The sequence below is a fragment of the Stegostoma tigrinum genome, chromosome 30 (assembly GCF_030684315.1).
Source record: "Stegostoma tigrinum isolate sSteTig4 chromosome 30, sSteTig4.hap1, whole genome shotgun sequence".
Classification (NCBI taxonomy): Eukaryota; Metazoa; Chordata; class Chondrichthyes; order Orectolobiformes; family Stegostomatidae; genus Stegostoma; species Stegostoma tigrinum.
The window spans coordinates 28,402,819-28,429,788 of record NC_081383.1 but is presented as its reverse complement, the minus strand read 5'-3'; the positions used below and the strand labels follow the sequence as shown (position 1 = coordinate 28,429,788).

General features: G+C 40.0%; 1 protein-coding gene across 2 annotated transcripts in view; it reads right to left on the bottom strand.

Annotated features, from left to right (window-relative positions):
- wdr18 (WD repeat domain 18) overlaps positions 1-26,970 on the bottom strand; it is a 156,760-nt gene that overhangs the window by 116,975 nt on the left and 12,815 nt on the right. For both annotated transcript variants that reach the window (XM_048560188.2, XM_048560187.2), the window contains exon 4: positions 13,961-14,102. In XM_048560188.2, the coding sequence (XP_048416145.1) occupies positions 13,961-14,102 (142 nt within the window). The remainder of the gene's footprint in view (positions 1-13,960; positions 14,103-26,970) is intronic.

Genomic DNA, 26,970 nt, shown 5'->3' with positions numbered 1-26,970 from the left:
TCAGGGGCAAGTGATACATCCTCAATATCAGAAGACTGAATCATGGCATAATTTCAGAACCCCCTTCCCCTCCCCCATTTCAGAAGAAAGGTCTAAGCCCAAAACTTTAGCCATACATTATCTTGTCAGTTTCTATTAGATCTCCCCTCAACCTTCTCAGCTCTAATGAATACAATCCCAGGATCCTTAGCCGTCCATTGTATGTTAAACTACTATTCCAGGAATCATCTGTGTGAATCTCCACTGGACACGCTCCAGCGCCAGTATGTCCTTCCTGAGGTGTGGGGCCCAAAATTGGACACAGGATTCCAAATAGGGCCTAACTAGAGCTTGATGAAGTCTCAGAAGCACAACACTGCTTTTATATTCCAACCCTCTTGAGATAAACAACATTACATTCGCTTTCTTAGTCACAGACTCTACCTGCAAGTTAACTTTTCGAGAATCCTGGACCAACACTTGCAGATCCCTTTGTACTTCTGCTTTACAAATTTTCTCACCGTTTAGAAAATAGTCCATACCTTTTTTCCAAAACTGCAAAACCTCGCACTTGCTCACGTTGAACTTCTTCAGCCATTTCCTGGGCCACTCTCCTAAACTGTCTAAATCTTTCTGCTGCTTCCCCACCTCCTCAGTACTACCTGCTTATCCACCTATTTTCGTATCATTGGCAAACTTCACCAGAATACCCCCAAGTACCATCATCCTGATCATTAATATATTAAGTGAACAGATGCGGCCCCAACACTGAACCCTGAGGGACATAACTTGTCACTGGGTGCCATTCCAAAAAAGAGCATTTTATCTCAACTCTCTGCCTTCTGTCAGACAGCCAATCCTCAACCCAAGCTAGTAGCTCACCTCGAAAATCATGGGTCCTCACCTTACTCGGCAGCCTCCCATGAGGCACACTATCAAAGCCCTTTTAGAAGTCTAGATAGATAACCTCCACTGGGTTTCCCTGGTCTAACATACTTGTTACCTCTTCAAAAGAATTCTAGCAGGTTTGTCAGGCATGACCTCCCCTTACTAAATCCATGCTGACTTGTTCTAACCTGACCCTGCACTTCCAAGAATTTAGAAATCTCATCCTTAACAATGGATTCTGGAGTTTTACCAACAACCGAGGTTAGGCTATCGGACTACAATTTTCTATCTCTTGCCTTGATCCTTTCTTAAACAAGGGGGTTACAACAGCGATGTTACAATCATCTGGGACTTCCCCAGACTCCAGTGACTTTTGAAAGATCACGACCAAAGCCTCCGCTATTTCCTCAGCCACCTCCCCGAGATCTCTAGGATGTAGCACATCAGGGCCAGGAGATTTATCAATTTTTAAGACCTTTTAGCTTTTCTAGCACTTTTTCTTTTGTAATGCCTACCACACTCAACTCTGCCCCTGAGTCTCCTTAATTGTTGGGATACTATGTTCCATTCCCCAGTATTATTAGCCCTCACCCCAGTGAGCACTGCATCCAAAACGGAAGTGAAACAAATATAAAAGAATTTAACAATACATCATTGTTAAACTTTGGGCATTGTACGATCTGATTTCCAAGTCAGTAGATGCTTCTACGTATTTCTGCCATTGCATTTCAAACCACTCAACATTGCTAATGGAGCTTAAGAGGAAAAATAAGAGCCAGTTTTGAACTAGATAAGGTCATTCAGTACAGTGAATGCATTATTAAATGCAAACTGGCTTGGCAACAAACGATGTGCATGGATCAGCATTTCTGCAAATTTGCTTATATTAAAGTAAGGACTAATTTGTAATATTTGTACTCTGGACCATTTCTGCAATCACTCATCCTCATAACTTCACCCAACACCTAATAACAATTTTCTAGAATAATCTGTTAGCTTGTGAATGACTGCCGTATTTGGTAAACTATATTTCATTCCACTTTAAAATGAACACTAAAACATTGTCACCATCGAGCAGTTCCCACGTAACTCTCAGTCAAGGCTGATCTGCCTTTTCTTCTAACCTGAAAATAATGCCTCTGAAAGATTTATTAACTGGAATTTTGTATTCCAACACGTTATGCATTTAGCACAGCTCTATAATCCATTGGACATAAAAGCTAATCACACCTAATGTTTAAGAGATAATGGGAACTGCAGATGCTGGAGATTCCAAGATAATAAAATGTGAGGCTGGATGAACACAGCAGGCCAAGCAGCATCTCAGGAGCACAGAAGCTGACGTTTCGGGCCTAGACTCTCTGATGAAGGGTCTAGGCCCGAAACGTCAGCTTCTGTGCTCCTGAGATGCTGCTTGGCCTGCTGTGTTCATCCAGCCTCACACACCTAATGTTTGATTGGTTTTGGTAAGAACCTCCTTCACAGTGAGGTCTTCAAGCATAAATAATTATACTCAATTTTTACCTAAGCAAAAAGAAAATTAACACTGAAATTTTTCGTTCAACAAACCTGTTGTAGGTGTCCTGCCTGTGACTCACATCAATGCTCTCTTTCTGGAATCAGCTTATTCACATCCAGTTTGACTATCTTTCATTCATTTTAGAAAACTATGGTCTTCAGTTTTACAACAACATTAAAATAATCGGAAACAAAAACAGAAGTCACTGGCAAAGCTCAGCAGGTCTGGCAGCTGTGAAGAAAAATCAGAGTTAACATTTCGGGACCGGTGGCCCTTCCTCAGAAGGAACGTTAACTCTGAATTTTCTTCACAGATGCTGCCAGACCTGCTGAACTTTTCCAGCAACTTCTGTTTTTGTTCCTGATTTACAGCATCCACATTCCCCTGGTGTTTATTAAAACATTGAAGCTTATTTATTTCACACTTTAAAAGCTGCAATTAGTTTATAGATTAAGAATATGTAGGGAGCTCATTCCCTAACAGCATTATGGATACACCTACATCAATTTTTTTTTATTCATCTGTGGGACATGCGCATCAGTGGCTGGCCAGCATCTATTGCCTATCCTTTGTTGCTCTTGAGAACGTAGTGGTGTACAGCTTTCTTGAACAGCTACAGTCCACTCACTGTAGGTGATACAGTGCTGTTAGGGTCAGAATTCCAAGAGATTGAACCAGCAATGGCAATATACTCCCCATGTCAGGACATTGTGTGGCCTGGAGGGGAACTTCCAGATGGAAGTGGTCATGGGTTTGGAAGGTGCTGCCTGAAGATTTTTGGTGAATTTCTATAGTGCTTCTTGTGGACAGTGCACGCTGCTGCTACACAGCATCAGCAGTGGAGTGAGTGGGTACTCATGGATGCAGTGACAATCAATTGGGCTGCTTTGTCCTGAATGGTGTCAAGTTTCTTGTGTGTTGGAGCTGCACTCATCCAATCAAGTGGGAAGTATTCCTTTACACTCCTGACTTGTGCATTGTAGATGGTGGACAGGCTTTGGGGAGTCAGATGGTGAGTCTCATACCATTAAAATTTGCCTTAGTCTAATTAAACACTTTAATTTTTATGGAAAGCTTATCTTCTCCATAACTATTTAAAAATAAATAGAATTACAAATCACTAGACCCAAAGTGTTCCCGTACTATCACTTCAGGCACTTCTGCTGTCTTATTACCTAAGAGAAGGTCAAGTTTTGCTCCTTCTCTATTGGGAACATTTACATATCGATAAAGAAAATTCTCTGACACACTTGACAAATGCTTCACCAAACCATTAACACGATAATAGTCTTACTCAATGTTTGGAAAATTAAAATCGTTTACTATTACAACCTTATTATTCTCACATAAACCTGAGATTGCTTTACATATTTGCTCCTCAATTTCCCTCTGACTATTGAGGAGTCTGAAATCAATGTTGTCAAGGTGATCATTCCTTTTTAATTTCAACCTATATTTTCTCACTGGATAATTTTTCAGAAACATCTTCTCTAGTTACGGCAGTAATGCTTCCCTTAATCAAAGATGCCACTCCCTCCTCGCCTTTTGCCTTTATCATCGTTCCAATAGCATCTGAAACTCAGAACATTTGAGTCGCCAATCCTGTTCATCCCTCAGCCAAGTTTCGGTAATGGCTATGACCAAACCTATGTTCGCAATTTCATTCTGAATTTCATCAGCATTACTTGTAAGACTTCTTGCACTGAAATAAATCAACTTAATCCTTCAGAGTTACTTCATTCTGACTTGCTCTCATCTCAGATTCCAAACCATTCCAATTTACCTTTCTATTTACTCTGCCACTTTGGATCCCTCCACAACACCTCCTGTCTCACTCATGAGTAGGCCTCACCAAAATGTTCATTTAGAGAACTGCGCTTGAAAAAAGATCATGCACTTTACGGGTTTTTTTGCACTTTTGACTATAAAAAGCAAAATAAAAATTATACTACTGAAGTATAACACTAAGAAATCCAGGAGTAAATCTAAATGTAAGGCTGCACCGTCAGGAGCAGTTGTTAGGTCGATGTCCTGGTCGTACAAATTTCCTGCAAATGTAAGCATTTTTTGAGGAAATAATCGAATATGCTGATACACAAAGTACAGTAATGTTGTTTATCTGGATTATCAAGGACTTCCGATAAGCTGCTGCACAAGAAGCTGGTTTATAAACTGAAGGCACATAATATTAAAGGTAAACTGTGGAAGCACAAATGCAAAAAGCATGTAAGTGGTAATATTAAGCCTACAAAATTATTGCTAATGCCATAATTAGGCTGCTTTGTTCACTTGTGGGCATACAACTTTAGCAAGTTGTTCCAGGCCATGAAAAGATGCAGAAGAGAGCCATCATGATAGAAAATTTCAGACATATTAGTCTGCAAGAGAGTCGAGAGATTCAAACTTTATAAGTGAAAAAGTATGAATGAAATCTAATGCATTTCTCCAAACTTAAACAGCTTTAAAGGTAAATGGGGCAGGGGGGTCACTCAGAAGGAGAATCCAAGCCTTATATATGGGATGTTTTTTTTACACTACAGGGTACAGATACAGGAATGCTATAAACATTAACCTTATTCAGGTACACGCAGTAGTCGTCATAGGTCAAGTTACTTTTTCCGTAATCCCATGAAACAGGTTCTACGCAATAAGCCTACTGTTGACAAAAATGCAGGCAAAGAAAGAAGAATCACTTTCACCTAATCAGTCTTGGCTAGACATGAGCTCAGGTCACAGAGGGGATCACACACACGCTGATCAATTACGGCACAAGTCAAATCCACAGCAAAACAAGAATCTGAAAGGACTGAAACCTACAACAATGAAGCAGTGTTTTTACTTGCTATGGCTTTTACACCAAATTTAAAATGACAATTAGTTGCAGGTGAAACACATGAAAGAATGGTCTTTAATCATGTAAAAATGATTTCCACAAAAATATTTTTGCAACAATCTCACTTGACGATCCAGTGAAAGTATTGATTTAGCAGTTGATTTGTCCAAAAAAAATGAAAGGCCCGAGTCTGATCCTCGCCCAGTGATAAATTAGTTACTTCGTTTAGGTGAAATGAAAGGAGCTTTCATTTGCCTCAGTGTTTTTGGGGATTTTGCAATGGTGGGGAAACAGAGAAGGGTCTGAGTGTAAATCAAGAGATCCTAGCTCTCAATATTACCCAATGAACCTTATCAAAGTGTAAGCATGCAGATGGTAGGTAAGAACAATATTAAGCTCAATTACAACACCCTTTTGGGACAAACAGCATTGCATAATCTCTGTAGATTCACATATGAATAACATCCACCAGAGAATGGTGCAGCAAGGTCATTTTATTCGATTATTCTTGGAATAAAAATGTCATTGGCAACTTTGGAATTTCTCACCGAATTCTGAATTGCTCTTGAACAAAGCATCTTTCTGAAATGGTGGATATATCCTGAGGGAGTGAACTCCAAAATGTTTACTCAATGCCAATGAACAAATTTGATGTTTCCAAGACAGGATGGTTTGTGACCTAGACAGAATCTTTCAAACTGTGGAATTCACACCTATTATCATTTTCTTCTCAGTGTAGATGTCACTGATCTAGAAAGTGGTGTCAAAGAAAACTTGGCAGGTTTCTACAGCACACAGTGTATATTGTACACACTAGAGCCATGGGTGTAAGCAGTTAAAGGTAATGAATGAGATGTCAATAACACTTGCCATTTAGCCTGGATGGGTGTTGCTGAAGGTTCACTTATCAACCCAAGTGGAGAGAATTTCATCACACTCAAAGATGGTAGAAAGGCTTTTTGGAGTCAGGTGGTGAGTCGCTCATCACAGAGTAGCATTTGTTTAGCTGATTTACTATTCAATCCGAAGAGTTTATTTCTATTCTTGAATAGGAGTAAATTGAATTCCTGAATAGAACTCATGCTATCCACCGAGTTCACTTTAAAATGAAACTTTCAAAAGGCTGTTATTTTCCGGCCTCTCAGTAATGAGTATAAACTAGTGAAAGCACCTATTAATTCCATAATGCAAGCGGATCATATTGTTTCTAAGGACGACTTGAGCTGCCACATTTTGATCTGTAAGTGCAGAGTTATAACATCCATTTTGAATAATTGAACCAGCAGACACATTGAACTCTGATTTATTGAAAATGTCTCAACGCTCTGGGCAATGATGAATTGTACAGTGATGACTGATTTTGGTTATTAGCCCAAAAGCGATACATATTCACATCAATCGTCAGACGTTCACTACATTAACAAAAAAAACTTATGGCAATATTTAAGAAACAAAATTTACCTCTCTATATCCACAGTAATAAAGGTTCAATTTGAAATTTTAAAACAATTAACTTTCTGCTGTAAAGTTCATGAAACATTATTTGCCCAAATGGACCGTTATATTCAATGACCAAGACTCAGCACATTAGTGTTTAATTTTTCAAGGATTCAACACAATTCCCTTCTGTTTTTGACATCCCTGATTGTGTCTGGCAGCCCTAGGACAGTACACATTCAGCCTGAGGCTGCTTTTCAGTGTTGGTAAAGTGAAAATATAAGCATCACTGCTTTTGCTTCCTCATGTATTTAGATGATTCAAGCCATTGCATTCATCATTTTTTGATCCACTTAGATCACCCACTGTGTAGGTATACTCAAAAATAAAATAAATATTTTACATCATTCGCTCAAATGGGGCTGAAGATACACATGTCTACACATGGTACGTTTCTTCAAGCCATTCCTGCAGATGTCAAGCTCAGGGGATGAAGAATGATAATTCATCCAAGTTAACTAATGATGGGAAATACACTTGGACAAAACGAAGAGGTGGTCATTTCTCCCAAGGATGCAGGATTATGGAGCACATCCCTTACCAGACAGACTGAGGCTATTTGAATTCAAAATTACTTTATGAGTCATGATCAATTGTCTTTGCAGAGTAACAAATATGTCACTGATATCAGACATTGTAGACGTGTCACGTAATACATTGACTAAAACAATAGTACTTGAAGCACAGGGGGTATATAAGTAGTAGTCACGCTTGGATCCATGACATTATGGTAATGTCGTAGTGCTTTCATACTACTACTCCGATGTTACAAAATGTTGGATGCTATATATATATATATATATATATATATATAGGGGAAAAAAACCAGTCACTAATGAAGATTATCACTTTATTCTTGAACTTCAAAATGATTCAAATGGTTAAAGCATAAATTGGTTCTGTTACCACAAATTCCAAACAACCTTACAATTTAGATATGCAGCAATTTTTTTAAACATTCACTCATAGTATGTGGGCATCATTGGCTGGTCAGCATAGGTTGTTCATCCCTAGTTTTCTTGGAGAATATGGTGGTGGTGAGCTGCCTTCTTGAACCACTGCAGTCCATACGCAGTTGGTTGGTCCTCAATACCCTTACAGAGGGAATTCCAAGATTTTGGGGCAGCACGGTGGCTCAGTGGTTAGCACTGCAACCTCACAGCGCCAGGAACCCGGTTCGATTCCAGCCTCGGGCAACTGTCTGTGTGGATTTTGCACATTCTCCCCATGTCCGTGTGGGTTTCCTCCGGGTGCTCCCGTTTCCTCCCACTGTCCAAAAGGTGTGTGGGCTAGGTGGACTGACCATGCTAAATTGCCCATAGTGTTCAGGGCTGTGTGGGTTATAGGTGGATGGGTCTGGGTGCGATGCTCCAAGGGCAGTGTGGACTTGTTGGGCCAAAGGGCCTGTTCTCACACTGTAGGGAATCTAATCTAATTTTGACACAGTAACAGTGAAGAAATGGTAATATATAAAATACAACACATCCATAGGTTCCTCTAATTCCAGGCATCACACCCACCCATATCGTCAAACACTACTTGCCCCAGCACTGGCAGGATGCAAAAGTCTAGCTTTGGGCCATTCAGTCAGGCTAGAACCAACAACTAAAAACTAAAAGATCTGAACATGCTGTAAATCAGGAACAAAAACAAAGTTGCTGGAAAAGCTCAGCAGGTCTGGCAGCATCTGTGAAGGAGAAAACAGAGTTAACATTTCAGGTCCAGTGACCCTTCGTCAGAACTGAGGAAGGGTCACCAGAGCTGAAATGTAAACACTCTTTTCTCTTTCACAGATGCTGCCAGGCCTGCTGAGATTTTCCAGCAACTTGGTTTTTGTATAGGACCAACAACTCCCAGGTGCAAGAAAGACATCCCTCATCTTGACAGACTGGTTAAGAGGAGTTAGAAATAAATACCATAAGACCATAAGACATAGGAGTGGAAGTAAGGCCATTCCGCCGATCAAGTCCACTCCGCCATTTAAATCATGGCTGATGGGCATTTCAACTCCACTTCCCTGCACTCTCCCCGTAGCCCTTGATTCCTTGTGACATCAAGAATATGTCGATATCTGCCTTGAAGGCATCTAACGTCCTGGCCTCCACTGCACTCCGTGGCAATGAATTCCACGAGCCCACCACTCTCTGGCTGAAGAAATGTCCTCTCATTTCCATTTTAAATTTACCCCCCATAATTTTAAGGCTGTGCCCACGGGTCCTAGTCTCCCCGCCTAACGGAAACAACTTCCCAGCATCCACCCCTTCTAAGCCATACATTATCTTCTAAGTTTCTATTAGATTGTCCCTCAACCTTCTAAGCTCTAATGAGTACAATCCCAGGATCCTTAGCCATTCATCATACATTAAACCTACCATTCCAGGGATCATCTGAGAGAATCTCTGCTGGACACGCTCCAAGGCTAGTATATCCTTCCTGAGGTGTGGGGCCCAAAATTGGATACAAGTATTCTAAATGCGGCCTAACTAGGACTTTATAAAGTCTCAGAAGCACATCACTGCTTTTATATTCCAACCCTCTTGAGATAAACGACAACATTACATTTGCTTTCTTAATCACGGACTCTACCAGCAAATTAACTTTTAGAGAATCCTGGGCCAACACTCCTAGATCCCTTTGTACTTCTGCTTTACAAATTTTCTCACCATTTAGAAAATAGTCCATGCCTGTATTCTTTTTTCCAAAGCGCAAAACCTCACATGTATTCACGTGGAATTTCATCAGCCATTTCCTGGACCACTCTCCTAAACTGTCTAAATCTTTCTGCTGCTTCCCCACCTCCTCAGTACTACCTGCCTGTCCACCTATCTTCGTATCATCGGCAACCTTCGCCAGAATGTCCCCAGTCCCTTCATCCAGATCATTAATATAAGGTGAACAGCTGCGGCACCAACACTGCACCCTGCGGGACACCACTCGTCACCGGTTGCCATTCCGAAAAAGAGCCTTTTATCCCAACTGTCTGCCTTCTGTCAGACTGCCAATCCTCAATCCAAGCCAGTAGCTCACCTCAAACACCATGGGCCCTCACTTTACTCATCCTTTTGGAAGTCTAGATAGATAACATCTACTGGGTTTCCCTGGTCTAACATACTTGTTACCTCTTCAAAGAATTCTAACAGGTTTGTCAGACATGACTAACTCCATGACTTGTTCTAATCTGACCCTGCACTTCCAGGAATTTAGACAATGGATTCTAGAATTTTACCAACTACCGAGGTTAGGCGAATCGGCCTATAATTTTCCATCTTTTGCCTTGAACCTTTCTTAAATAAGGGGGTTACAACAGCAATTTTCCAGTCATCTAGGATGTAGCCCATCGGTGTGCACTGACACCTAACATGGAAGGGCTGCTGCCAGGACGTTTTGTGTGCAGGAGCTGAGACCACCTAATGATATTGTCATGAAGAAATCCAATACAGAATTCAAAAGAAACGTGTTTTATCCAAAGTGTGGTGAGCACATGTAACTCACTACCATAAGCAAATGATGTAAATACACCTGGGGAAGATGGGACTAAAAACTTACACTGCTTGATTGAGGCAAGGAAAGGTGGGATGAAATTCAAATGTAATGTTAAACACCGGCATGGATTTTTTTGGGGGGTGAACGGCATGCTTCCACACTATTTCCTACAAATAAGCTCATTATGCCCAAACATACATGACACAAATCCAACACCCAGTTGTGGAAGTCACTCCAGGTCAATGGATAGGAATTGTGCCTTGTAGATTTACAAGCTACTTATTAAATCAAGGAATGGAGAAATGAAGATGAACAGTGTATTCAAATTTTAAAAAACCAAACACACTTCTAGTCTTCCGTCCGTTCAAGATACAAAAAAATATACAAAATTATAACCTCACAGGCATTGTGCACATCTAATGAAGTTGATCAGTTCATAAGAAACAAGACATGGTGTTGATACAAAAGCAACTAGATCAGTGCAGCCTCCAGTGAAGTGTTGTTGTATTTTTCTGCTTGCTATTTAAACTCTTGGGGTCTGTTGGAATTGATTACCTCATTTCCAGTTTTTTCTTTGCAGTGGTGTGTACATAGGGTCTAATTCTATGCGTTTATTGATGACTTTCTTGGTGGAGAACCAGCTTTTGCACAGATCTGGCCATTATAGGTAAAGTGGGTCATGAGGCATATGTCCACTAATTTCAGCATGTTCTCCGCGGAAATGGTGTTGTATCCACCAAGAAGACCATCAATAAACACATATACAAACCACTGCAAAGAAAAACCAGAAATGAGGTAATCAACTGCAACAGACCACAGAGTTTAAATTGCAAGCAGGAAAATACAACAATGCTTCAGAGGCTGCACTGATGATGTTACCCAGCAGGGTAATGAAACGTTTGCAAAGAAATGAACCAGCTCAGCGAGCAAGCTAACCACAGCATAATTTCCTATTGATGGTCTCAATATTTTTCTTACCCAGAAGTAAAACAAAACCCGGTCTAGAATGTCAATGAAGGTCATAATTTTAACAGAGATCTCTACTATATCCCACTTAGATTCCTTTTCTCAGGAAGGAAAAAGGAACAAACTCAAATGTGTTGATTCTTTCCGAGAAGGCAAAATGATTTCAGCGCCTCTGTATTACTTTTCTAATACAGTGACCAGAACTGCACTCAATGCTCGAAGTATAATCAAATCAATGTTTGATACAAGTTTTGCATTGCATCTATGCTTGTCAATTCTATCCCTCCAGAAATAAACACAAGCACCTTGGCTTGTTTCTGATGCAGCTTTAGAACCGGCATTATAACATTTAAAGATCTGAATTAGAGTTCCCTTTGTTCCTCCACTCCATTTACATTAATACTTTCCACGATACGTGACTTCAGAACATGACAAACTAATATATGCTGAAATTTATTTGATAATTATATACCAATCCTGCAAGTTTATGAGTGCGTTCCTGTATTGTGTTGCTATCTTCCTCAGCATAGACTATTGCTCCCAAGTGCATATCTCCCACAAATTCTGATCATGTGCTTTTGATTCCAAAATCTAAATTGTTACTATAAATTGTGATTGACAATGATCTGAACCTTGTGAGCCACATTTTCTGCCACTCTGAATAGCTACCGTTTATCACTACTCCCAACTTAATCTTCCAGCTGGTTAGCTATCCATTCTGCTACTTACCTTCAGACTCTACATGCTCTGACCTTATCATTAGCCAATTTTTTTGATAGCTTCTCAAAGGCCTTTCTGGGAACAGAACTTCAACTGCATCATCTTTGCTCTCTTTTACCTTTTTATAAGAATAAACTGAGGTTGGTCAGGCAAGACTTTCTCCTTTGAAAATATGATGAAACTCATCATATTTTTTGTTTCTACAGTTTATTTTCTCCTTTAGTAGGAATTTAATCTTTTTTAAACTGATATAAAGCTGAATGGTATATTGTTCACTGGACACATTCTATCTCTCTTTTTAATTACAGATATAAAAATTGTCAGTTATTTAGCAGTAAACCTTTTCTGGTGAATTATTAATGTGTAATGATACACTGTATAAATAAGATATGCAGTTGCAATCCATTAAGACAGGGGGTTTTAATCCAGATTTTGACTAGTTTGATTAGTAGTTCTTCCATTTTTATTTTAAGCATAGTTGTCTAATTTCTCATTTCATTTTGTCACATCCATCTGGTCTATTGCTCTAGTAATTACTGAACAAAAATCATTATTGAATATCCTGCTGTTTTGTTGTCTATGATTTTTATTCTGAAGTTATGAGTGTTTGCTCATCCCAATTTTTTTGTTTAAAAATATGGTAGTAAGATTTCAGAATATTTAAAAAATTTTTTGATGATCCATTTCCCTAGTTCCTCTTCATTTTCATCTTTCAAATTGTTCTTTTGACTGTTGTCCTCGTCTCTTTCTATTCTCTCTTGCCATGCACTTGCCTGCGTCATATGCTTATGTATAGTTACACATGGTTATGTCACTCAATTATTCCCTTATGTCTTTATTCATCCTAGGATGTCTCATTAGTGTTTTGTTTGCTAGTTTTTTTAGCAGTATATAATTTACTAAGCTTTGTTCAACTAAACTGGTTTCACTTACTAGTTATGTTTGCTATTCTAAATTACTATTTTCTGGAGGCTTTCAACTAATCTATTGCCCTGGTATTTGTCACGCTTTGCCCTATTCATTCATTATCTTTAAACCTAACACAGTATGATCATTATTGCCTAGATGCTCCCCATCTTTTTTCTTGAATCTGCTATGGATCATTTCTTGTTTCCGATCACAAACTCTCCCTAGGAAATGATCAGTGAGTCGAATGACAGTGGTTCTTTGTTGCCGATATTTAGTGTATACATCTGAAGCAACAACTTGATTTGGATTCGTAAATAACAGCCTGGGCCCATTCCATTACTCTGTTGTAGTTATTAAGGATGAAGCCAAAAGTTCCATGAGGTTATGTATTCAACCACAAGCCAGTTTCAGCACAAATCCACTATATTAGTTCATAAAACTTAGAACCTGTATGTGGAGAGTCATTCTTGTTCATTCTTTGTGTGTTTGAGGTGGACTTGAAAATGTATTTAAACTACTGTCAATGGATTTCATTAGCTTTGATGCTGCATGTGTTAGTTTCAAAAGAATTTGTTAAGATACTTCAAAGCCTGAGCTGCAGCACAAAGAAGCATACATTCAATATCGTTTGCAGGTTTTTGTGACATATCAAGTTATTTGGAGATGATGGCAAAGATTTCTTTTCAACGTGTGTTGGCTACATTACCATTTGTTGGGTCTACAAAGTCATACTCTGGTTCATGTGGACTGAGGGTTTACTTACAGGATGTGTCCAAGGAAAAACCTATAGAACTTAAATTTTTCACATGTTTTTAACTAGAGGACACTTCCAACCTTCATAATATCACTCACTTAGAAGAAAATATCTTCAGGTCAACACAGCTACTTCAACCAGCACCACCAAGAAAGCATTCTGCACCACTTTGCTGTGCACAACACAACTGATTCATTGTCATTTGAAAGCAAATGTAAGGCCAAAAGTGAGTCATGTACAACTTTGGGATGTCTTACAAATAGGTTCTGTATAAACATATTTTAATGCAATAACTCCCACTGTCTATGAAATTAAGCTTGTAATGTTAAACTAATTCAGTTGAAAACTTCATCCAAGAAATTTTGGCTGAAACAACACAGTCAGATCTGAGCTTTAAAGAAAATCAACTCACTTTAACAGTTTGATCGAGAGATGCTGTTGCAACACGAGATAAGGGACCTCCAACTCCACAGTGTATGTCTGTCACTGGCAAAGAATGGCGAGACCAGACATATCGAGGTTCAAGCACATGACCAAAGTTGACTTGCAAGACACTGTTGGATATAAGATAAATTAACCTTTCACTAACGTGCATTATTCCACATAGATGTTACACATTAGGCAAAAGTGAGAGTTGTTAATTACACAAGTATCTGCAAAAACATTTCAAAGAGAAATGCAAAAGCTAATTGACTGCGCAAAAAAGTGGCACATGAAATATAATGTTGCAAAAAAAAAGTGAGGTTATTTACTTGAATAGGAAATTAAAGAGTATTTCTTAAATGGTGAGCAACAGGTGGTGTCTAAATTTAAAGGGGCTTTCTTATAAGTCACTAGGAGTTAATACACAGGTACAGCAGGCAGTTAAATAGGCAAACGGTATTTTGGTCTTTTTTGCAAGAAGCATTTAGTAACGTACATACTTTATTGCAATTGTACAGTGCCTTGAGATCACACCTATAGTACTGTATGCAGTTTTGGTCTCTATGCATTTGGAAATATATACATGCCAGAGAAAATGCAACAAAAGTTCACCCAAGTAGCCTCCTGAATGGAGGGACTGTCCTGCAAGGAAATAGTAAACAGATGGATCTTTTATTCTCTGAAGTCTAGAGAGAGGAGAGATTGTCTCATTCAAACAGACAAAATTCTTACAGGGTTCAACAGGGTAGATTCAACAAGGATTTCTCCTCTTGTTTGGAGGAGGAATTTTGGGTTATATACATTAAGATTTGTTTACATAAGAATATCAGTAACTTTGTTGGATATGTCATTTACTTAATGCTTTTCAATACTTCTAGAGGTCCCAGGCTGATCTCCCATATTCTCCCCTCCATGAACTTGAAGTCATCAAAAACAATTTTTGTTTTAATTTGTTTGTGGAATATGTCAAGGCAAAAATTTATTGCTCATCCTTCCTAATCACCTTAGAGAATAGAGTGGTGAGCCGGCTTCTTGAATCACTGCAATCCTTAGGGTGTCAGTACACCCACAATGTTGTTAGGAATTGAATTCAGGATTTTGACCAAGTGGCACGAAACACAAAGATAAAGTTTCAAGTTAGTATGGTATGTGGCTTGAAAAAAAAACTTTGAGGTAATTTGCACTATGTCTCTGCTTTCCTTAATCTTCTTGGCAGCACAGGTCAAATGCACACATCTCTCCCATCTTAGACTTGCCCTACTTACTATTCTCCTGACACTCCTGAATTGCTGAACCAGATTCACTCCTGGTTAAGCAAGCGCATGACTTCAAAATCCTCAAACGCTTTCAAATTCCCCCATATCCTGACTCCTCCACCTCTCTGTAATCTGTTCCAGACCATCAATCCTCCAAGGTATCTGGGCTTCAAATTCTGGAGTCTTGCGCATTCCCAACTTTAACTGCTTTTAAAAATGCTGGCTGTGCCTCAAGTTGCCTAGCCCCATGATCTGGAATACTCCTCCCTTTACCTCTCAGCTTCTCTAAGATATTTCATGAAATCTACTTCACTGACGTCACTATATTGGATCATAAAATGGTACGTCCTTATATGGCTGTGTTACCCCTTATTTTGTAGTGCTCCTATGAACTGCCCTTAAGTAATTTTGCACTCAGAAATTTCCCCCAAGCAGCAATAACTAGTCAATCTATCCTGGGTGATTTTGAGGAAGGAAAAACTAATGGCTCAGGCTTCGTGAATAATTCAATAGTGTTTCAAGTTGCATGAGAGCGTATACATCCCAAGCGCTGGCCAAAACTCAATTTAACAACTGATGCAAAGAATATCATCCTTTGGGACTGCAACACTCATTCTCACTTGGAATTTTCATGCTGAAGCCTCTGAAGTGGGACACCAACTTCTGATCCAATAAAGAGTGCTACAGAGTCATGACTGACACCTAAGCTTAAGGCTATGACTTTGGCCAAGTCTACTGAAGCCAAGATAATAAAATGTGAGGCTGGATGAACACAGCAGGCCAAGCAGCATCTCAGGAGCACAAAAGCTGACATTTCGGGCCTAGACCCTTCATCAGAGAGGGGGATGGGGGGAGGGAACTGGAATAAATAGAGAGAGAGGGGGAGGCGGACCGAAGATGGAGAGTAAAGAAGATAGGTGGAGAGGGTGTAGGTGGGGAGGTAGGGAGGGGATAGGTCAGTCCAGGGAAGACGGACAGGTCAAGGAGGTGGGATGAGGTTAGTAGGTAGCTGGGGGTGCGGCTTGGGGTGGGAGGAAGGGATGGGTGAGAGGAAGAACCGGTTAGGGAGGCAGAGACAGGTTGGACTGGTTTTGGGATGCAGTGGGTGGGGGGGAAGAGCTGGGCTGGTTGTGTGGTGCAGTGGGGGGAGGGGATGAACTGGGCTGGTTTAGGGATGCAGTAGGGGAAGGGGAGATTTTGAAACTGGTGAAGTCCACATTGATACCATATGGCTGCAGGGTTCCCAGGCGGAATATGAGTTGCTGTTCCTGCAACCTTCGGGTGGCATCATTGTGGCAGTGCAGGAGGCCCATGATGGACATGTCATCAAGAGAATGGGAGGGGGAGTGGAAATGGTTTGCGACTGGGAGGTGCAGTTGTTTGTTGCGAACTGAGCAGAGGTGTTCTGCAAAGCGGTCCCCAAGCCTATTGAAGCCAACACAGGTATCTTAAAATGACAACCAATTTTGTGCTTTAGGACCCAAACAAAGTCCTGACCTGATTACATGTAGCAATTGTCAAGCAAGATTAAACTTTGTGGGTTGATTTGAATTGCATTGAATACTGTAAGAATGTTTCTGCAAGTGAAATCAGAGACTGGGGGTTAAATACATTACACTTACCTGAATACTTACCCTAATTTTATAGTTTTGTCATGTTCTTTCATTTCTGGTGCAGCTTAGTGATTAACATCGAATCCAACGCATTGCTGACACCTCTCCCCCTACTCTTCCATGCCCACCAACACACCCAATTTACTGACACCCTTACAAGAGCGGCAAACTTACCTGAACATGGAAACTGAAGTCCAAAAATAATTTTTTTTTGGGGGGGGGGGGGGAGAAGAAGAGTAGATTCTTTGCTCTTCTTCACTATTGCCTTCCAAATCAGACAAATATTGTTCTTCATCCAAAAAATGTGATTTTTAATCAAATGAAGTTTTAGAAACATGTGGAATAACTGCCCCCCTCAACTGTCATTACTCTAATATAAATATGTTAAATCGAAGGTGGAATAAATTAATGTGTGCAAAATTAAAGTCTGAAGAGGAGGAGTTAGACTAAGCAGCAACAGCAACCTTGGACCATTATGAATTCATCAACTGTAACCTGCAGGTTTACAGCAACAAAAATTCAGTACTCTAACATATTATAATCTAAAGGCAGCCTATGTTATTTAAATTCTATACATATTCTGCTGACATTTGAAACTGGGGAAATATTTAGTGACAACCCAAAGCGTAAATTATGTACTTTCCTTCTTAAATAAAGAAATATGCTATAGGCAGTAATTTTACACCTAGTTGAATAGCTACTCTAAAATGAACACTTAGTATCAGCCCACTGATATCAGCAATTTGTAGCATCAAATATCTTGTAATATGCCAAGGCACTATCATGTTGAAAACAGTGTTTAACAGTTCCCAAAATAAAATGTCACAGCAGAGACAGTTCATTTTCTGTTCAGCTTACTGAATTTGAGGCTACAAGCATCACAGTCAAAATATTCAATCAGCAGCCAGGATGAATTCCCTCCAAAAAAAAAAACTCAGTTCAAAACATTCCCAAACCAAAGTCTTAAACTAAATTATGGTTTGCCCATTCAACAGTAATATTTCAGATGATTCGCTTTCATTCCCTTTTCTATCTTGTGTAATTGTACAGTGACCTCTCAGATGGCTCCTATCCATTATTTTCTCCAGTCTTTCTTTCTACCTTATTTCTCTGACACTAGGAGTCACTTTGCAGCTCTTCTTTGCCTACGTCTAGCACCTAAAAATTGTCTTTACAGTTTGGCAACACCATTGCAAGAGCAATTTTGTTTTATTCACGTGAGATGTGGGCGTCACTGACTGGCATTTATTATATGAATATTATTGCCTGAATAGCACATTATACAGTTTGGTCACAACTTTCTCTATGGTAAGTTCTGCTATTCTGCCTCCATAAATCAGTTTTATTGCTTCAATTTAAAACAAAAGTACAAATGATTCACAGAAAGTTAGTATTTAGGTACAGTAAATAATTAAATCTAATGGAATACTATCCTTTATCACAAGATGAAATGAACATAAAAGTAAGGATGCTTTGCTTCAGTTATAAAGGGCATTGGAGAGACTATATCTTGAATGCCAAGAGCAGTTTTGGTCTCCTTATTTGCGGAAGGATGCAAATGTGTTGGAGGCAGTTCAAAGGAGGTTCGTTAAATTGATATCTGAAAGTAACAAACTGAGTAAATGAGGAAAGGTTGGTCAGACTGAGCTTGATTCCACTGCAGTTTAGAAGAGGAGCAACTTAACAGAAGTATTTAAGATCTTGAACAGTCTTAGAGACATGCAGCATCGAAACAGGCCCTTGAGTCCACCATGTTAATGCTGGCAAACAAACACCAAGCATACTATTCTCTTTTGTCTCCACTAGGTCTGTAGCCTACTATCTCCTAGCACTTTAAATGCTCACCCAGATGCCTCTTAAATGTTTTGAGTGTACCTGCCTCCAGCATACTCTCAGGTAGTGCATTCCATATTTTTACCAGCCTCTGTGTGAAAAGAGTTTTTCCTCAGATCCCCTCTAAACCTTAAATTAAGCCTTCTGGTCTTAGGTACATCTGCCGTAGGAATTTCAATAATCTCAATTAAATTAGTCGGACAGGATCCCCCTTTAATAAATCCGTGTTGACATTCGCTCATCAATCCCTGCCTTTCCAAGTGTTGATGAATCCTGTCCCTCAGATGTTTCCAATATTTTCCCCACCACTGATGTCAGACTAACTGGTCTGTATTACCTGGTCTATCCCTGCTGTCCATCTAGACCAAAGGAATCACATTAGCTATCCTCCAGTCACCTGGCACCTCATCCAAGGCCAGTGCAGTATTAAATCTCTCTCTCAGGGCCCCTTAATCACTTCCTTTGCCTCCCATAGCAGCCTGAGATACATCTCATCAGGCCCTGGGGATTTATGCACCTTTATACCCATCTGATACCTCTTCTTCATTAATCTTAAGGTGCTCTAAAACCGCTCCACGTCAAATGAAATCTCCAGCTAAGTCTTTCTCCTTCTTGAATACAGGTGAGAAATATTTGGGGGCGCCTCTTCTCCTGGGTATGTAACACACATGCGCACACCTCCTGAAGGGCCTCGCCTGTTTTACTGCTCTGTACCTAACATATTTTCCTTCTTTTTCTTTATCAGTCAAAATTCTTTGACATCCAGGGTTTTTGTACTTGTTGTCTTTGCCCTTCACTTAAAGTAGCATGCTAGTCTGAACTCTCACTAGACCACTTCTGAAAGACTCTCACTTTTCAAATGTACAAGTAGGTGCTCCCAGTCTGTTTGCCATATCTTGTCAAATGATGTTGAAATTAGCCTCCCCCCAGTTTAGGTATTTGCACTCTTTTACCCCTTTCCAAAAGGCCTAGTTATTGTCACTATCCCCAAAAATGTTTGCCCATTGTCCACTTCCACCTTGCCAAGTGGTTGAAATGTCAGTGTGTTGGATTACCACTTAAAAATTAGTACTAGACTTTAGAACAATGAGGAGTTTGGGACGGCACAGTGGCTAGCCCTGCTGCCTCACAGCACCAGGGACCCAGGTTCAATTTCATCCTTGGGCAACTGTCTGCGTGGAGTTTGCACATTCTCCCCGTGTCTGCGTGGGTTTCCTCCAGATGCTGCAGTTTCCACCCACAGTCCAAAAATGTGCATGTTAAATGGACTGACCATGTTAAATTGCCCATAGTCTCCAGAAATGTACTGATTAGGTGGGTTATAGGGGATGGTTCTGGGTAGCGATGATTCTATGATGATGTAGTTTCTCTTCTGACAGTACGTGACTTTGAAACTCTGCCTCAAAAAGGTAGGAGAAGCAGGTTCATTGAATATTCCTACGGAGAGAGTAAATTGATTACCTAGAATATAACAAGAATATAAGGTTAGCAGGAGTAGATGACAAAAGTGGAATTCAAAAAGCAAACAAAATCAGCCATGATCCCATTGAGTAGGGGATTAGCCTCGGGGGAGCATAAGGTCTACTTCTGCTTCCAATGGCATGTTTGCTTGCACACGAAAAGCATTCCTCAAATATGAGAATAACTAGTATGGCCATTATCTCCAAAGGCCTTTATGATGATGGTGGAGAGCTACCATCTTGAATTAAAACAATCTGTGTGAAGAAACTCTCAAAATACATTTAGACAGAGAGTTCCAGGCTTCTGACCCAAGAACAAAAGAATAGCAATAAACATCCAAGTTTGGATGCGCATGACATGGAAGGCAACTGGACCTGATGACCTTCACCTTCTTAATCATAGAGAACTTCCTCAACTATTTGAATATCTTTTAGGTTGTAGCTGGATCAACCCTGCTTCCTTCCTACTTTACACTCGCCTCACTAATAACATTTGCTGTTATTTTGCCTGTAAATATATTTTGTCAAACTTGTAATCTCTCAGGTGCACCTTCAGTTCCAATGGGCTTCCTGGTTTTGTATCAACGGCAAACATAACAAATTTGCATTGAGTTTTCAAATCCAAGTCAGTGATGCAAATATGGTAGTGCTCTAGAGTACTCCACACAGAACTTCTTTCCAATCCAGTACGTTAACAAAAGAATAAAAATGCTACACAGAACAAGCTTTTACGTACAGTGTAATGAAGCAACACTACCAAGGGATAGCACAAAAGGTACAATTTTTTTTCCAAGAAGTTTAAGAGGTTTATAAAATCATGAGAGGCATAGATATGGTGAATAGTCGAGGTCCTTTTCTCTAGCGTAGGCCAGCCCAAAATTAAATGGCATAGGTTTAAGCTGAGGGAGAGCAAAGAACTTAAAGCAACCTGAGGGGCAACTTTTTCATGCAGAGGGTGTTGTGTACATGGAACAAGCTGCCAGAGGAAGTGGTCAAGGACAGTACAATTACAACAAGACATTAGTACAGGTACATGGAATAGGCAAGGTTTAGAGGGATGTAGGTCAAATACAGGCAAATGGAACTGGTTCATTTTAGGAAACCTGGCCAGCATGGAGTTGGGCCGAGGGGTCTGTTTCTACGCTGTATGACTTTACAGAGACAGATGGCCTTCCTATCCCTGTATTCGTAACAGAGTAAAATTAAAACATTCAATAACCCTTAAGATTGTTCCAGTGGTTCATAATCAGATTTTTAAAATAACCAATACCAAGCACCAAGTTTATAGCTTAAAACAAAAGGAATTAACAATTCATTAATAATATAGTACCCTTAGCACAGCAAGTAAAACCACAAGGTGATCCAATTCATGGTTATGATTTAAACCTATTCTTCTTTGATTCTAGCCCCCACTCTCACAATCTAAGACAGAGTTAAGGGATAAATCAAAAGGAAAAAAATGCAATGCAACTGACCAGTTCATTTGAGCTGTTTTCATTATCAAGTAATGTCACAGCACACGGAATTGTATCTTGCTTGGTTTCTGAATGCTCAAATGCAATTAACTTCCACTAAGTGTTTATTTATTTAATTCTTATAAGTCAGCTCTATTCTCCGAACTTTTAATAAATCAATAGTGGGGGAAAACCAGGGACTAATCAAACCCCTGTATTGCAACTTTGGTAGTCACAATCTTTCTGATGTAAATACAGCTCAAAACCAGTTAAAACTTTGGTTTCTTTTCGTTAGACTGGCTGTGCCCCTGAGGGCCTGCTAACATTCAAACATCTGCTACCTAAGCATAACATACCCACGGAACTGAAGCATCAACAACGTTCTTTGAACAAGAATAATCAACCCGCAATTAACTTTCAGGCCTGGCCTTATAAGCAAACATCAATTTGTTTATTCTGGGATAGCAGGAACTGCAGATGCTGGAGAATCTGAGATAACAAGGTGTAGAGCTGGATGAACACAGCAGGCCAAGGGTCTAGTCCCGAAATGTTAGCCTTCCTGCTCCTCTGATGCTGCTTGGCCTGCTGTGTTCATCCAGCTCTACACCTTGGTATCTCAATTTGTTTATTCCGTTTTTTTTTAAACAAGCTGCTGCTCAAAAAATGCAAGGTCACCTTCACTCAGTTTACAGCTCCAAACCAAAACTGATATTTTAAAAAAAAACAAAAAAGTCTCAGAATGACAGTTCTCCTTCAATGACAGCAAAGGTGGTACTCAACATGAGGACTAGGAGCAAACAAGGAAAAATTAACATTTAGTTTGAATCAAACATGGAATTCTGCAGCCATGAAAGAGATGGAAACAGAAATACATGTATATAAAAGGAATAATGAAACGCAAGCAGCTGTGGGAATGGAAAAACATAACCACATATTGAGAATCACTGATTTTAAATTACAACAAAATCCAAACACGCTAGATTCAGAATAGTTTAAAAATACTCTGAACCTGACCACCATAAACTGATTAATCTCAGCTCACACGTCGCAGCCATCTGAGGTATCAGTATCAGTTTCTCAAACCTGCAAACAATCAGGCACTTACTTGCAAAACCAATTAAAATTAATGAGTTGAAAACAGCCTTATATACAGGTGAAATTTACAGAAGAGATACTCAGAATCATATGTGTGGGCATTGTCCAAAACACTACTATCGTCATCCCTTGGTATGTACTGTCCCTTCTGCAGGACAACTAACCACAGCTGGCACAATGGTGGCAAGGAGTTGCCCAGAGAGTTTGCAACATAGATACCAGACTACATGAAGTCCTCATGCTGATTATGACCCACCACAGCACACTTATGAATCAGTTCTCCACATTATTTTATGCTTGGAGGAAGCACTGAGGTGGCAAGGGCACAGAATATTTACTTCTGGGGAACTCCAAAAATCAATTACCAAGATTGACTCTGCAGCAACACTACTATAGGCAGAATTAACTGAATCCAAAAAGGACATCACTGCTAGACGTATGGTGAGGGAACCACAAAGAGGGAAAAATGCACTGGATGCTGTGGGTCAACAGCAGAATTGTATTCAACTACAATGTGTAACCATAATCTCCCTACATTATCGTCAAATCAAGGGGTCAGCCCTGGTTCAATGGAGAGTGTAAGAGGGTATGTCAGGAGCAGCAATAGGCATACTCAAAAGATGCAACAACCTGGTGAAGCTATAACACCGGACTATTTGCATGCCAAGTAGCATAAATAGCATGTATAGCTAAGCAATTCCACAACCAAAGAATCAGAGGTGAGCTCTGAATTTCTGCCACATGAAGTTGTGAATGATGGTGGACAATTAAGCAGTTCAGTGGACAAAGAGACTCTACAACTTGCCCCAGCCTCAATGAAGTGAGTGAATAAAAAGGCAGGATTGTCCTGTGAGAGAGGATGGATCTATATTCACTGGAATTTAGAAAGACGAGAGGTCGTGATTGAATTGCATAAAATTCTGACATGGCTGGACAGAATAGCTGTAAGGATGATGTTTTGCTTGATTAGGTAGTCTAGAAGTAGGGGTCTCAGGATACAGAGTAGGCCATTTAGTCCTGTGAACTGGAATTAAAAAGGGTAGTGAACCTGTGGAATTCTCTACCGCCAAATACTGTGGTGGCCAAGTCACTGAATATATTTAAGATAGATAGAGATGCATTTTTAGATTTAAAGTCAAAGGTGAAAGCAGGAATACGGATCTGAAATAGAGCGTCAGCCACAATCATACCTAATGGTTGGTCAGACTCAAAAGGACCCAAATGGCCTCCTTCTGCTTCCAATTTCTATGTTTCTTGACAACTTCCTCTCCTCACTACCTTTGTGTCTTCAGCAAATTTAGCAATCATACATTTGATCCACTCATCCAAGTCATTGATATACACTGTAAATAGTTGAGGCTTCTGTACCAATTCTGCAGCACTCCACTAGTTTCAGCTTACCAACATGAAATTGGCTCATATTTCCCACCTTTCCGGTTTGCGTTAGTTAACCAATTCTTCATCCATGCAGGTATGTTACCCCTACACCATGAGCATGGTATGATCTCACAGTAAGGGGCCACCTGTTTTAGACAGTGATGAGGAGAAATTTCTTTGCACAGACAGTAATGAATCTGTGGAATTCTTCACCACAAAAGGTTATAAAGGCTAGGTCATTAAGTATATTCAAGATTAAAATTGACAGATTTTTAATCAGTAAGGGAATCAAAGGTTATGGGAAAAGGCATGAAAGTGGAGTCAGGATTATCAGATTGGCCAGAAATGGTGCAGCACACTCAGGCTGAATGGCCTACCCCTGCTCCTACATCTTATGTCCTCGATTTGCTTTTATATGACAACTTATCAAACACAATCTAAAGTACGCCGCATTGACAGGATCCTCTTAATCCCAAGCATCCCAACCACCCATCTCTTCAAAACACTTGTCCCACTATTGGTAGGATGCAAAGATCTAGCATTGAGCTGTTTAGTCAGCACAGGACCAACAACTCAAATGGGAGAAAGTCATCCTGAGTCTCGAGGAACTGCCTAAGAGGAGTCAGAATTAAAGGCCACCTGCGCAGCATAATCATGAAGAAATCCAACACGGAATTCAAAGAAACTATTTTTCAAAATCCTAAGCGTGGTGAGAATGTGGAACTCACTACCATAAGGAATGACCAAAGTGAATGGTATAAATGCACCTGGGGGGAGGAAAGATTAAAGATTTATGCTTATAACAGGACGAGTAACGTTGGGAGGAAATTCAAGGGCATGGACGTCTGGGGCCAAACAGTCTGCTTCCACGCTGTATATACCACACTTAAGTACATTATGCCCAATAACAGATGACAGAAACCCAACACCTTTGTGGAAGTAACTCCAGGATAACATATAGGAATTGAGCCTTGTAGAGTTACAAACTGTTTACCAAACCAACAAAGGAGTGGAGTAATGAAGATGAACACTGTATTCAAATAAAATCAAGCACACTTCACGTTTTGTCTGTTCAAGATTCAAAAAATCTGACAAGATTATAATCTGGCAGATATTATGCATATTTACTGGAGTTGATCAATCCATAAAAAACAAAAGCAGCAAAACAGGATGTTGATATGAATGCAACCAGATCTGATTCTCGACTCACCTAGCAGCTCTAAAGAAGCAAATGTTTCAACCAAGGCTTTCACCTACAAATACTGCACATTTGCCACAGCATCCCTGTAGGAAGGAACAAGCCACCATCCCTGAGAGTAATTTTGCTGATTCATGGACAGAACAGTTAGAGGGCTACCTAAAAACTGGGCTGCAAAGTAACAATGATATGCTACTCCATATGTTTTAGTAATACGTGGGCATTATTAATTTTAAACAAGTTATTTAATGTGCCTTGTAGAGACAAATTATTGAATCATTCAGTTTTTTTATTTTAAGACTGTCATTATCTGACTTACTGGAGTCCACCATAGCAACCAAGAGACCAATGAAGAAAAAGAATTATTCACTCTCTCATGGACTTTTGAGGACACTGTTTGTGACTTTCTCTCTTGTTAACTTTAATTGAGGCATAACAAGGAAAGCTGCCCCTTTAGATGGTAAAACATGCCACAATTTTCACGGGAGCATTATCAAACAGCCATAAGGAAATGGAGTATACATGACAGAAGTCTTAGTCAGGCACTTAGAAGGAATGTCATTAAAGGTGAAATGAGAGAGAATAGAGATGTATAAAGGCTTAGGGGGTGTATTCTGGAGCTTTGGAACTCAGCAACTGAAGGAATTACTGCTGGCATGTTTATAATTGGACACGTGCAACAGACCAGAATTGGAGCCCACAGAGATGCCTTGAAGGGTTTTAGAGTTAACCTCATATTCATAGAATGCCATCAAGTCCACTCTGAAGAGCATTCCACTCAGACTCACCCCATCCCTGTAACAATGCACTTCTCATGGCTAACACACCCAAACTACACAGCCCTAGACACTATGGACAATTTAGCATGGCCAATCTACCTACCCTGCACATCACTGGACTGTGGGAGGAAACTCATGCAGACAGGGAGAACATGCAAACTCCACACAGACGGTCTCCTGAGGATGGAACTGAGCATGGGTGCTCAGCACTGTGAGGCAGCAGTGTTAATCATGGAGCCACCACGTCAGCCGGTTGTTGGGCCGGAAACGATTACAGAGATCGGGAAAGGTAAGGTCATTGAAATAATTCAAAACAAGGATCAGAAATTTTAAAGGCTAAAGAATCAATTCAAGTCAGCAAACACAATGGTCAATGCACCAGATTTGGTGCAAGTTCAGTCATAAGCCAAGAGCTCTGAATGACCTCAGTCGTGGATGACCTCTCAAGAAGAGACTGGCCAGGAGTGCACTGGAATAGTCAAGTCTAGGGGTAACAAAGGTATGGAGTCAGAATTTCAACTCTGATATGAAAATAAAACACAAACTTTGTTTTTAAATATGTTTACCAACTTGAAATTGAGTGCTTTAGCATGTATCATTTAGTCTCTCAATAGGCCCATTATATTCTTGTTTTCAAAATGACTAATTACATTTGTACAGCTGAATCATGGGAGTTGCACCTACTGCAGTAGCAATCAAGTTGCAGGTGTACCTTATTAAAGCCAAGCACCCTTAAAGTCAAACAGAAACCGTGGATGCTGGAAAAGCTCAGCACGTGAAGAAAAATCACAGTTAACATTTCGGATCCCGTGAACCTTCCTCAGAACTGACGATAGCTAGGAAAACATCAGTTTATACACAGAAGACAGGGTGGGGGGAGGCATGAAGATGTAAACAATAGGTGGGGATAGATCCCAAAGACAGAAGAACAAAT